The following is a 12,884-nucleotide window of genomic DNA, read 5'->3' as shown; positions in this document are numbered from 1 at the left end:
GGCCTAGGAAGTGTCATCCAGGCAACTATTCTCTATCACTTTTATCACCTCCAGGTCACTGCCAGATCTCCATGGTCTGAAAACAAATACATATAGACAAAATTAAAATAAAGTATACAGTCCTCATTGGTCCATTATTTGGGGGCCTATTTATGCTTCTATGTTATAAGAAACCTCTTATCCATGGACCTATTAGTCAAGGGTGCTCCACTTCACACTCCTTTCACCCATTATAGATACACCACTGGATGAATGTTTATTTATTACAGTGGTTGATTACTTTGGGCGTACCAAAACTCCACATATCACACTTAATTTAATCCTAACCCAAGGCTATAACTCATTTGTACCAAGCTCGAATACTTGAAATAGTCTTATGTTTAGGAGCTTCTTTTATTGCTCTGCATACTCTACAATAAAAATTCCTCCAATTAAATTCTGAGAAAGAATGACGTCTGGACCTCCAGCAGAAATATTGCTGGTAAGCTTTGTCATCACTGTCCAACTTTAAAATATATGTAGCCAGTTCCTGGGCTGTGGAGAAGTCATCTACATGAATAAACGAGTCTTTGGGAATGAAACGCTCATAGTTTTCATGAGAGGGGCCCATAACAATTGGTACATTACCACATGTGAGGGCATTACTCCACAGTTTCTCTGTAATGTAGTCTTCATGAGCTGAGTTCTCAAAAGACAGATAAAATTTGTACTTGGAAAGTGTTTTTTCATGTTCACTTCTGGGTAGAGGTTTATGCTGTCTGCCATATATGTCCACAGATAAAAAATTCTTAAGCTGCTCATAATAGCGCACCCTCCTAGAGTTTGGGTTCCAGTTACTAACAGCCCAGGCCACCAGCTTAGTCTTTGTAGGGATAGTGAAGTTCACTTCTTCTTTATTCTCCTCCAACCAGCCATAAGGTGAGAAAATATCAGAGTCAGCCCTGTAGGACATGGTCAGATTGATGAGATTGTCCATAACATGTAAGTTTGGGCTGTGAGATGGAGACTCCATGTTAAACCATACCCAGTACTGATTTTGTGGTCTTGGCATCTGTGGAAGTTGTTTTTGGATGGATAACAACTGCATCGGCAGAAGAAAACAATGTTCTGTTATCTGTATAGAAGCATCCACTAATATTAAAGAATGATGGACATTCATTAAGGGTAAATTTATCACCAAATGGCCAAGTCCATACCAGGATGATCAGAGTATGTTCATCTGGTTCCCATGCAGTTTCCTTATATTCAACTGCATCAGTTATTGCTGAGCGACCTATATTGTTATAGAGTGTAAATAAAATGGCTGCAAGGCACAACTGCGCTATACATATCATAAAAGACTTTTTCACAGACAATGTATTTCCTGGATGCTCCATTTCATTAAGTAGAAACTCTGGCAGAGAATGGTAATTTAATTGCAGAGTAGACGTTTCTCACAATTATCGTCACTGTTGGAGAAACAAATAGAACATGAAATATAAAAATGACATTCTGAGGCAATTATTTCTGCAGAGAAAATGTGCTTTTATTTTTAAGATATTTCAACATTGCAATGACTTTTATTATTATTAGTAGTAGTAGTAGTATTAATATTATTATTATTATTATTATTACAATCTAGTATCTACAATGTAGTCCATAAAGTATTGCGAAGCCTCATTTGACTATGTTAAACATAACTACTCATTTAACAAATTGTCCCCTCGCTTCCTGAGAAAATGTAAAATCTAGGCCAGAGAGATGACCTATTTGCACCAAATGTAAAATGTGTTTGTATATATATATATATATATATATATATAATTATATATATATATATATATATATATATATATATATATATTCTCTATCACTTGTATCACCTCCGGGTCACTTCCAGATCTCCATGGTCTGAACACAAATACATATAAACACATAAAAAACGTATGCAATATATAAAAACTTGAACATTCTCGGTGCATTGTTTCTGAACGGCACGGTGTAGTGGCGCCTTTTTACCCTTGACACAGGAAGTTCTACCATTTTAACACTCTTTACTGCAACTTATATCACCAGACTAGTCCATTCCTTTAACTCCTTTATAGACCAGAGACACTTACCTGGCAATAGGAACATCAGCAGAATAGGTGAGTATCAGCACTTTTGCCATCAGAAATCATGGGGCCCAGGACTTACAAAATAGGCAGGGGCCCCCCCACCTCCCCGTGTTTCTGCAACTCCAGCCCTGCAGTGTCTCCCTAGCCAGCACCCCTCTGTCTCTATTCTGCCCCCTACAACCCACAGACATTTACCTTCTCCTGTATCTTCTGGCTGTTCCTCCTTGCGCTGCAGCCAGATCCTCTGTCAGTGGTGCGGCGTGCATGATGTAATGGCGTCATGTGTGCCTTGCCTCAATAAAAAAAATAAAAACTTTATTGTAGCAGTTGCAATCCCCCCACATTTCACTCTCTCTCAGCGATCCCCCCACATTCCCCTCTCTCAGTGACACCCCCTACTTTCCCCTCTCTCAATGATCCCCTCCACATTCCCCTCTCTCTCCCAGCGATCCCCCCTACATTCCCCTCTCTCAGTGACCCACCACACACACACTCCCGTCTGTCAGTGACCCTCCCCACAAACACTTCCCTCTGTCTGTCAGTAACCCCCCCCACACACACACATACACTCTCCCCTCTGTCTGTCAGTGACCCTCCACACATTCACCTGTCTGTCAGTAATCCCCCCACACACACACATACACTCTCCCCTCTGTCTGTCAGTAACCCCCCACACATTCACCTCTGTCTGTCAGTAACCCCCCCAAACACACACATACACTCTCCCCTCTGTCTGTCAGTGACCCCCACACACACACATACACTCTTCCCTCTGTCTGTCAGTGTCCCCCCACACACACACATACACTCTCCCCTCTGTCTGTCAGTGACCCCCACACACATACACTCTCCCCTCTGTCTGTCAGTGACCCCCCACACACACACACATACACTCTCCCCTCTGTCTGTCAGTGACCCCCACACACATACACTCTCCCCTCTGTCTGTCAGTGACCCCCCACACACACACACATACACTCTCCCCTCTGTCTGTCAGTGACCCCCACACACATACACTCTCCCCTCTGTCTGTCAGTGACCCCCCACACACACACATACACTCTCCCCTCTGTCTGTCAGTGATCCCCCCCACACACACATACACTCTCCCCTCTGTCTGTCAGTGACCCCCCACACACACACATACACTCTCCCCTCTGTCTGTCAGTGACCCCCCACACACACACATACACTCTCCCCTCTGTCTGTCAGTGACCCCCCACACATTCACCTGTCTGTCAGTAACCCCACCTCTGTCTGTCAGTAACACACACACACATCACTCTGTCAGTGCCCCCCCAGACAGACACACACCCTGTTTGTCAGTGCCACACCACAGATTCCCCTCTGTCTGTCAATGCCCCCCCCACCACACACACATTCCCTTCTATCTTTCAGTGCCCCCTCAGACACAAACATTCCCCTCATCTGTAAGTGCCCCCCCCAGACATTTCCCTCTGTATCATTGCCCACCCTCCTCCACCCCTGTCTCTCAGTGGTACCCCTCCCCAATTAACTTACCTCTGTCACTGTCCTGAGAGGCTCTCCGGCTCACTTCCGTCTGTTGCAAGGGGCTTGACTTGCAGAGAGTCCGTGTGGGCAGACTGGTGAGTCACGCTGCTCTCTCAGGCACATGCTGTCTGCTGAGCTGCTCTGTCTGTGCTCATTGTCAGGTGGTTGGTCTGGAGGAGGGGCCAGCCAGCAGGAAGTAAAGGAGGCTATGCTTGTGACAGATGCCCGGCGCTGCGGATCCTCAGTGAGAAGGATCTGCTATGTGCCGGGGAATACCTGCGGGCCATTACTCCCAAGGGGCACCTGCTGCATGACTGGCAGGTCTGTCCCTGTGCGGGCCCCCCTTGCTGCCTGCCCGGGCCCGGGACTCCAGACCTGGCAGTCCCCCCCTGATGGCAGCCCTGCAGAGGACTCTCAGAGACCTTGTTACGGCTTTGGTACTATGGCCCTGATTCAGACCCACTCGCAATTGGGCGTACGTACGTTCGACGTACGTAAAAAAATATTTAAATTCAAGGCCTCGCTCGTATTTTCGAACGCATATAAAAATCCGCCCCAAACTCAGACGACCCCTCCTCTAACTAACGAGCGTGCCAAATAGCGAGCGTACATCCCCGAAATGGCTTGAAGGGAACGCACGCACAAGTACAAACCGGAAGTGGGCTTGTCAGATGTCGATTACCTGCCACTTTAATCTGCCTACCTCCCTCAATCGTATCATGCCAATCAATGTATCAATTAGCTTAATTGTTTTTTTTTTTTTCAACACAATGCAAGAAACTTTAATCTTGTCCGTGTTTGTGTTTACCCGCAGAATACGTACGGCTTAAACATTCGCTTTTATTGCTCAAAAAACATGTTAGCCCCAATTAAACAATTGTTCTATTTCTTTGGATCCCCGCATATTTCCCTGGGGTTCATTTCTTTATTTAAATTTGCTTACGCATGTCACTGCATCAAGCCTATCATAACTCTCAAGAGATTTGTGGCCCTGTCGAACACATGACTCATACACTAACCAATAGAATTGCTCCTGTTAATTTCCCAAATACATTAGCCAATCAGAAAATTTTTGGGCACTTTATCAAAAATGATTTTTAAGAAAAACACCATTGCCATCATGAGAGCCTCCGCATTCACCAGGCGCGAGCTCCTTGTGCTTACGGAGGTCATGGATAGGCAGATCACCAGCCAGCCTCCACCCATCACCAACCAGCAGAAGCGTTCCGCATATGCGGAGGCACGGGCCCGCCTGCGCTCCTTCGGCTCACGCCGCAACATCGGCCAGCTGGAGCGCAGGTGGTCGGACCTGCAACGGCGGACGCCCCGCTTGCTGGCATGCTTTCGCATGCCGATCGCAGAAAGTAAGTTTTATGTATTGTGGTTTTCATGTTTGTCTTTGTGGCCCTAACTGCGTGTGCATGTTTTCATGTCTGTCCTATTTATTCATCAAATGTAAAGTCATACATGTGAAGAAGATCCGGTGTCACTGGGCAATAACAGAGCAGATGAAGCTGCCAAATGGGCAGCAGGGTTAAGAGTTAACATACCAGTTAATCAAATGATGATTTTCAGACAATTGATATGCAGAAATTAATTGGGATGCAAAATTTGTGTTCCATTCAGTAAAAGGCAGTCTGGAGATCAAAGAGATGTGGGCAAGAGTCCTCTGGTCACTGGAGAGATGGACAAGGTAAGCCGGTGGCTCCCAAGGCATGTTACCCAATCCTAGCTGAGGCAGCTCATGGTCTTACTCACCTAGGTAAACAAGGTATGTGCTAGTTGGTCAGAGCATATTGGTGTGCACCAGGCTTTTCTTCTCAAGCTGAGAAAAGGGCAATATCCTGCCTGACCTGCTTGAGGAAGAATGTCAGGAAGACAATACCGAATGAGCCATCCCACATCACTCCTACAGATGGACCTTTTCAGGTAATACAAATTGATTTCATCCAATTACCACCCTGCAGGAATCTAAAGTATGTATTAGTTTGTACAGATGTGTTTTCTAATTGGGCAGAGGCGGTGCCACTAATACTGCAGTTTTTACTGCTAAAAAGATTGTTCAGGAATTTGTATGCAGGTACAGTATCCCTAGAATCATAGAAAGTCATAGGGGTACTAATTTCACTGGTGATGTCTTCCAGAACATGTGTAAGTTAATGGGTATTAATAGTAGACTTCACACCCCCTATTGACCACAGGCAAGTGCGAAGGTGGAGAGAGTGAACGGTACTATTAAGAATAAACTGAGTAAGATTATGGTGGAAACTGGACTAGGATGGCGAGAAGCCTTACCGCTAGTCCTTCATAGCATCAGGACAACTCCTAGACCCCCTCTTAATTTGTCCCCTTTTGAGATACTGTTTGTGAGGCAACCTCATCTGATTGTAAGTCCACAGGAAGATTTGAAGAGTAACAATGAGGTTACTGTAAAGTATCTTATAACAATGAGTAAACAGTTGAAACAGCAGCAGCAGAAACTGAAATTGTTGTCACCTGATATGCCAGAAACAAACTGTCATTATGTTGAACCAGGAGAATTTGTTATGATCAGATTTACTTACGTTCAGGTTGTCTGTCAGATCGGTGGGAAGGTCTGTATCAAGTGTTGCTGACGTCATCGAGGCAGATAACACATACCTGTCAATTGCGAGCTTGTTCCGGGATAGTTAAAGACTGCAGTGAGATAACTGAGCTAGGGAAATTGTAGCCCACTATTCCAGCAATAGAGTGGCGGGCTGGGGTTGCATTCCTATTTTCTCCCAGAGTTCTCATCATCCTTGTTTGGTTCGGGATGTCTTGTTTCTGTAACAGTGGACAGATGATGGAGGGAGAGGTTGATGGTGATACCGATGGAGTGGAGTCGGGAGAAGGAGCAGTACATTTACCAGGGTGGTATCTGCCCAAACTCAGTACAGTAATTGCTAAGAGATCTGTTATCCCAGATACTTGGAGTCAGTGTGAAGGTCTATTGTCTGAGGAATACTGTATGTGTGCAAACTGTGGATCCCTAATTGATGAAAAGTGCATCCAGCGGTGCCAGTCCAAGAGTAACCTATATTTGGGCGAGCATACTTTAGAGGATTACCATTCCTTAGTGGGTAAGGTCTCAAACCAGATTGAGTGTTGGGTTTGCACTCATGTGCCTCAGGGACAGCATAATGTAGGTTTAGTACCAATGTCTCTGAGGTTCTTGGATTACTTAAGGGGAAAACGCTGGATGGGAAATTCGTTAAGTCCAAGCCTCCAAATTTCAAGCTCCATCAGTACCAGGTGAATAGATCCCTGTTATGTTTAAACATCACCAATTCCAATGAACCAGGAAATTGGGAGGTGTCCGGGAATAATCAGACAATGACCTTTTCACACAGAGCTGATAATGAACCAGTAGATGTTGGACTTATACGCAACATAACCAGTGGAAGATACTTCCGGTATAAGTATACACTTAGTCCTACCAAGGTAATGGTTGGCAGAGTACCAGAAGGGTACTGTGCAGTTATTGTACAACCTAAAACATGTATCAGCCAAATGGGAAAATCTGGGGTAGGATCATTTGTTTGAGAATTGGGCCCAATGATAATGATGCATTCTATCCCTTATGTACTCCCAGACAATGTGTATTTTATATGTGGAAGGAAAGCGTACAAGTGGCTCACTCCGAGTTCTGAAGGTTTATGTTATCTGGGAAGGGTACTCCCAGAGGTTATGACCCTTACACATGGTGAAATGCTTGGTATTCATAAAAACACACCATCACCATATCTTCACACACAGTATGAACACAGAGACAAAAGAAATATGATACCTGGTGATGTACGTACAGCCACACAATTGATTAGCGAAACAACTGGCTTCCAAATTTTAGTAGCATTAGATCCCACCAGGATCGCTCGGGGTACTTTAAATTTTAGATACATCCAAGACCTTGCTAAATTAATAGATAATATCACCAAGATGTATGATGACACGTTCAGGTACACTGGTAAGGAGCTACAGGCCTATAAGAAAGAACTTGTGCAACATAGACTAGTGTTAAATTATTTAACAGCTGTTACTGGTGGATACTGTGTGACTCCAGCCACCCACATAGGTGTCAAGTGTTGCACTTACATCACAAATAATACTAGTGATCCCAAAGAGGTGATAGACCGGAAGATGGATGAGATTCTACAGCTGAAATGGGAATTTCGAAAGAATCATAATGCCTCATTGACTGAGGTAGAGGAAAAGGTAGAAGAGTGGTTCTCGTGGTTGAACCCTGTAAAATGGTTCTCTGGTTTAGGAGAGTGGGTCCAGGAAATGGTTGCTAGTATAGGTAAGCTCCTGATCCTCATATTGGTTGTCATCTTAGTAATTGACTTATGTGTCAGATGTGTTCCTGCTGTGTTGAAGTGTGGAAAATGTAATACTAAGGTAAACCAGGAGAATGAGATTATGATGGTGGTTAGTAGTAATAGTATGAATACCAAGGTAAATGAAGAACTGCATTACAATCCTGAACTAGAATGTACCAACAGATAATGTATAGATTTAGCCATGCATGAAATGTATTATTAAATGTTATTTTAAACATCCTAAATAATGTAAGTCCCTATCTCCTCCAAGACTTCCTTTATAGGTTAGGTGCATCCTCACATCTTTCCCATGATCTTCCGAGATCCGCTGTGCGTGTATAAGGGTAGTTTTATGTCCCTCCCTGGGGTTCATTATTGATGGTTTAATGACCACATTGTGCCATCCCATAATATAACATTAAATAATATTTCATAGTGTATGACTGTAGAGATTAAGGGCCTGATTCAGAGCCGGACGCTCTGACCAGAGCACTTGCTCTGAATCAGGGCCCTCCTCCCTCAACTTGGAGTGGTCTCATGGACGCTCACATAGCTGTGGGTTACCACCCACAGCTATAGCGAGCATCCATGATGATGGTCGCGATGGTCAAGACCATCACGACCATCAGGCTTGCGACGAGACCCTGCGGTAGGGTCTCGGTGACCGCAAGCCCTGGAGTGATTTTGGCTCTATCAGAGCCAAAATCACTCCCACTGACATCACTACTGATGTCAGTGGGGCCGGACTCAGACGGTAGGTGTTTCCATGGGAACGCCTCTGTCTGGCAGCCACGCCCCCGGCACACCCACCAAAGGGGGCGTGCTGTCTCTCACTTGGCCGTCGTTATTCAGGTCTCGCGCATGCGCATGACGGAGCTCCCTCCATCATGTGCATGCGCAATTCGGCACCATTGACCCGCTTGCGAGTGTCCTGCGCTCGCAAGCGGGTCTGAATCAGCCCCGAAGACCAGAGTGTGATAGTGTTTTGGTTGCTATCAAAGGGTGGACTGTCAAAGCCGGATGATTGGCTGAGACCAAATCTTAAATTAATATCGAGCGACGCCATCTTGCATTGTCCCTGATGACACCATCTTGTTTTGTCAGCATGAAACCATTGTGAGTGATGCTATATGTGATTATTAGCGTCATGCGTCTGCGATGCTACCACATATTGTTGAAAGTCCTACCATAACCCATACGCACATTAAATAAAACATATAAAATATACAAGATGCACAGTGCACAGTTGCGCTGTTTATCAAAGCACAAAACACATAAACGTACCACGCATACTAGCGACTTTACGCAATATTCTCACACTTACACATACAATAACTTATAAAAAGGTTCCTCCGCATTAAAAGCTTAATATTAGAGGTTTTATTAGCGAATACTTATGTTGTGAAATGTAATGTATACGATATTTAAGGTACATATGCTAGTAGACATATCATGCTTGGTACCATTCTAAATCACTGTTTATTTGCAGATTTCCGGTTCTATCTGCAAGAAAATCGCATCATGCATTTGCAAAATATGAACTATATGAAATTAGTGGTTAGAATGAAAAACTGTATGTAGTGTCTTTTGACTAGTTTAAACCAGTTCTTTTTAGGGAAAACCACACAAAGCAACATCTGAGGAACTGGGACATACCCCCAGTGATGCTATATGAACTGTCCAATGACCTGCATCGTACCAGAATGTCCAGGAGCAAGACCCAATGAAAACCTGTTAACTAGTTTCTTTGTTCTGTAAGGTATATAGCCTGCTTACTGGTTATAGTATACAGCCATGCTTCTTGTAGGACCACAGGCTTCTGGAGAGACGACTGTTTACTGGGACCAGTATGCATGCATATGTATTGGCTTGTACCTTTTGTATTTAATTGTCTTTTGTGCTAATCGTGCTAGATCAAAGCATGTAACTTTCTTTTATTGCAATAAGAACTTTTGTGCTTTGGAGCCACAATATAAGTCTGGAAAGCAATTATTTCTTATGTAACTTGTATCGCTAGACAGTGACATTTAGGGTATATAGATTAAGGGGTATCAATAAGGTATACAGTATGTCCTGGTTTCCTCAGCCTGCAGCCCCGCTGCTTCAATGTCACACAGTCTGAGAGGTTTATGGTCCCCCCTTGCCTCCTGCAAGGTCCAGACACAGGCCTCCTGGCCCCCAATGGCTCACTTAGCTTCACTGGGCTCTCTGGCTGCCACAGTCCCACATAGACTGTTTCCAGCAGCAGCCTGACTGGTCTGCCTTCTCATCAGCCCACACCTGAGCTCTCTCCACAAGGTAGCAATTAGGCATCTTCACACAATGCTTTCTACTCTGTGTGGGTGGATCTATCCTGCCCCACACAGAATCAGCTGCTCACCAGTGCCATCTCTGGTGATCCTGCCACATATCCCCCTCCCCAGCTTGTAACCCCTGGGTTCAGCTACATGGGATGAGGCATTCTCATTGCGAAGTCCCTCTTCATTATTCTCTGAAGCATCCACTGGATCCAAGATCATCCAGACTCTGGTCATTTCTTAGGGTCGCATCCTCCAAGTTCCGGAGGTAATTTTTCTCCTTACTGTTTTTTTAACTTGATGGTACTAATGGTGGTACTTGCTTTCTTTATGCAGTACTTGAGGCTCACCCTTGGGTACTGCAACAGGCATTAAGAACTTGAAGTAACTTTTTCCAAAGCGAAATACTTCATCTTTACTCTTGCCACTTAAACCTATTAAAGGCACATCTTTTGGCCAACTTCTAATTATCACATCTTTAATCTTCAGCCTTAAAGCCCTGTATTGGCTATTTGCATACTTCACTGATGGCCCTTTGAAAGAAGAGGAGCTATCAGTATATCGAGAGTCATCAGCATCACAAATTCTGGACCTTGGCTTTATGTCAACAGATAACGTTCTGTCACCCTCAGATTCATAATTTACCTCACAGCTTTGATGGCTATCTGCCACTTCATTAAGGCATAGATCTCTTGGATTTTCTTGTGCTCACGATTTTGAGCCTTGAAAATATAATGAACTTCTACATGTTCCACCAGCACAGGTTGAAGTCCACTTTCCACAGAGGTCTTTATTTTCCAATTCACTTTAGCTGGACATTTTGCTTCAAGCTTTGTAATTTGAGACCACTTCACTTCCTCACAGATAAATTCAGCTGTATTGCAAGTTTTCAGGATCAAGTTGAACCAATTGCTGCTTGTGGTTATGTACTTCTGCCACACTGGGTTCAGCAAAGACAATGGATGCCATTTTAGGTCCAGAATCCAACTTCAGAATGTTATTTAACTTCTTTCCCTCTAATTTTCCCAATACCATGTGGAATGTGACAGCTGCTCTTCCAGGTGGGCAAATTTCACCATGGCGCTTTCCAACTTGCTCTCGGATTGCAGTAGATTGCGCTCCACCACTTAAAATTCAGCAACTCTCAACTTTTGTACAATTATTTCAGTCTCTGCCATGTTTAATTCACATTGCAACTCCAATTCTTTGGTATTCCTCTCCACTTGGAATCTGGTCCTGTGTACTTAGCAGACACATCTCAAGGAATAAATTTCTTTCCATCAGACATTCTAAAACTGCCCTAGCTGCAGCTAAATTAGATTGGAGAGTTTGTACTTGCTCCTTACAGCTGACTTTAAGACGGACCATCTCCATCTCTTTTCCTTCACAGTCAGTTTCCCACTGAGCATGAGTCTGCAGCATCTGGAGATACTTTTTTTTTACTTCACAAAACTTTTCCGCCAAATAATTTTTCTCCAATTCACAATCTTTAAGCTTTACTTGAGTGGACACAATTAAAGAGTTTTTTTCTTTAAACACCAGAGTCAGATCCACCACTTTCACTTGCGTGCGCTCTACATCACTCTGATGTCTCTGGACACATTCTTTCAAATTTTCTACTTCCTGAAGAAGTACCACACACTTTTGCTGCACTTCAACAATATCTTTCTCTAATACATCATTCTTTGCTAGGAGCACGTCATTCTCATACTTTGTAACACATTGGACCATTTTAGCCTCCTCAAGGCATTCAGACATAACTGCTAATTTCAGGTCTGTCTCGTTAAGAACTTTAAGTCTTTTTTCTTCTTCTTGCACCAATGCTATTTTCAAAGATGACAATTCACTCTGTAATGTATTTTCAATTTGCGCATGCAAAAGCTTCTCTTTTGTCTATTGTAGACTTGTCCTCCAAGTCACTTATATGATTGCAATAGTGCATAAGTGTTTCACGCCAAACTTCACACAGAGAGTCAACTTTTTCCATGCTGACATAATCCTCTCCTAGTGGATCTTGCACCATACACTGACAATACACACTGATATCTTTACATTCAGACTGTAAACTCCAGCCCGGGTTTCCCATCTCTCTAGACTGAGAATGAAACTTTGTAGCAAGAATTCTGCCTTTAGAATTTTTCTTTTTATTTCCCATTATTCTTGGCACAAAATACACAGGAACAACTTGTTTTTGTTTTCACTGTATTCCACTTTGCCTTCAAAAGTATTTTCAACACAGCAAAAACATTTTTCTTCATGTGGCACTACAATTACCAGCATGTATCAAACAGTCTTACTAGCCTTTCAATAGGAACCTCTGCCCCCTCAGTACCACACCTTGACTTAATGAGCATGAGCAATTCACCAGAATAAACCACACAATTTCTTTTATCCCTTCCAATGCTGAGGAAGTGCACATTTCTCTTCACAGACAATATAATTGCACTTTTCACTTTTGCAAAACACTTGAATACTGTACTTCTGTTTCTGGCAAACTTTGCCTCTCCCATAAGCAAACAATTCTCCAGCAACTTGTGTAACACTTATTTCTCTTCCTTTCCAAGGAAAAGATGTACACTTGCAGACAATTTTTTTTGTTTAAACAACACTTCACAACAAACTTATCTTCAATGCCCACCTTG

At 43.5% G+C, this 12,884-nt stretch overlaps 1 protein-coding gene across 1 annotated transcript; it reads right to left on the bottom strand.

Moving 5' to 3' along the window:
• Positions 1–340: 340 nt before the first annotated feature.
• LOC148525281 (4-galactosyl-N-acetylglucosaminide 3-alpha-L-fucosyltransferase FUT6-like) lies at positions 341–1,376 on the bottom strand. The gene is given in 2 exon segments (XM_088471072.1): positions 341–1,070; positions 1,072–1,376. Coding segments are annotated over 2 exon segments (1,035 nt in total).
• Positions 1,377–12,884: the final 11,508 nt, after the last annotated feature.

The sequence above is a fragment of the Taudactylus pleione genome, unplaced genomic scaffold (assembly GCF_031769625.1).
Source record: "Taudactylus pleione unplaced genomic scaffold, aTauple2 ptg000109l, whole genome shotgun sequence".
Classification (NCBI taxonomy): domain Eukaryota; kingdom Metazoa; phylum Chordata; class Amphibia; order Anura; family Myobatrachidae; genus Taudactylus; species Taudactylus pleione.
The sequence above is the reverse complement of the archived record's forward strand: the minus strand, read 5'-3'. Positions and strand labels throughout refer to the sequence as shown.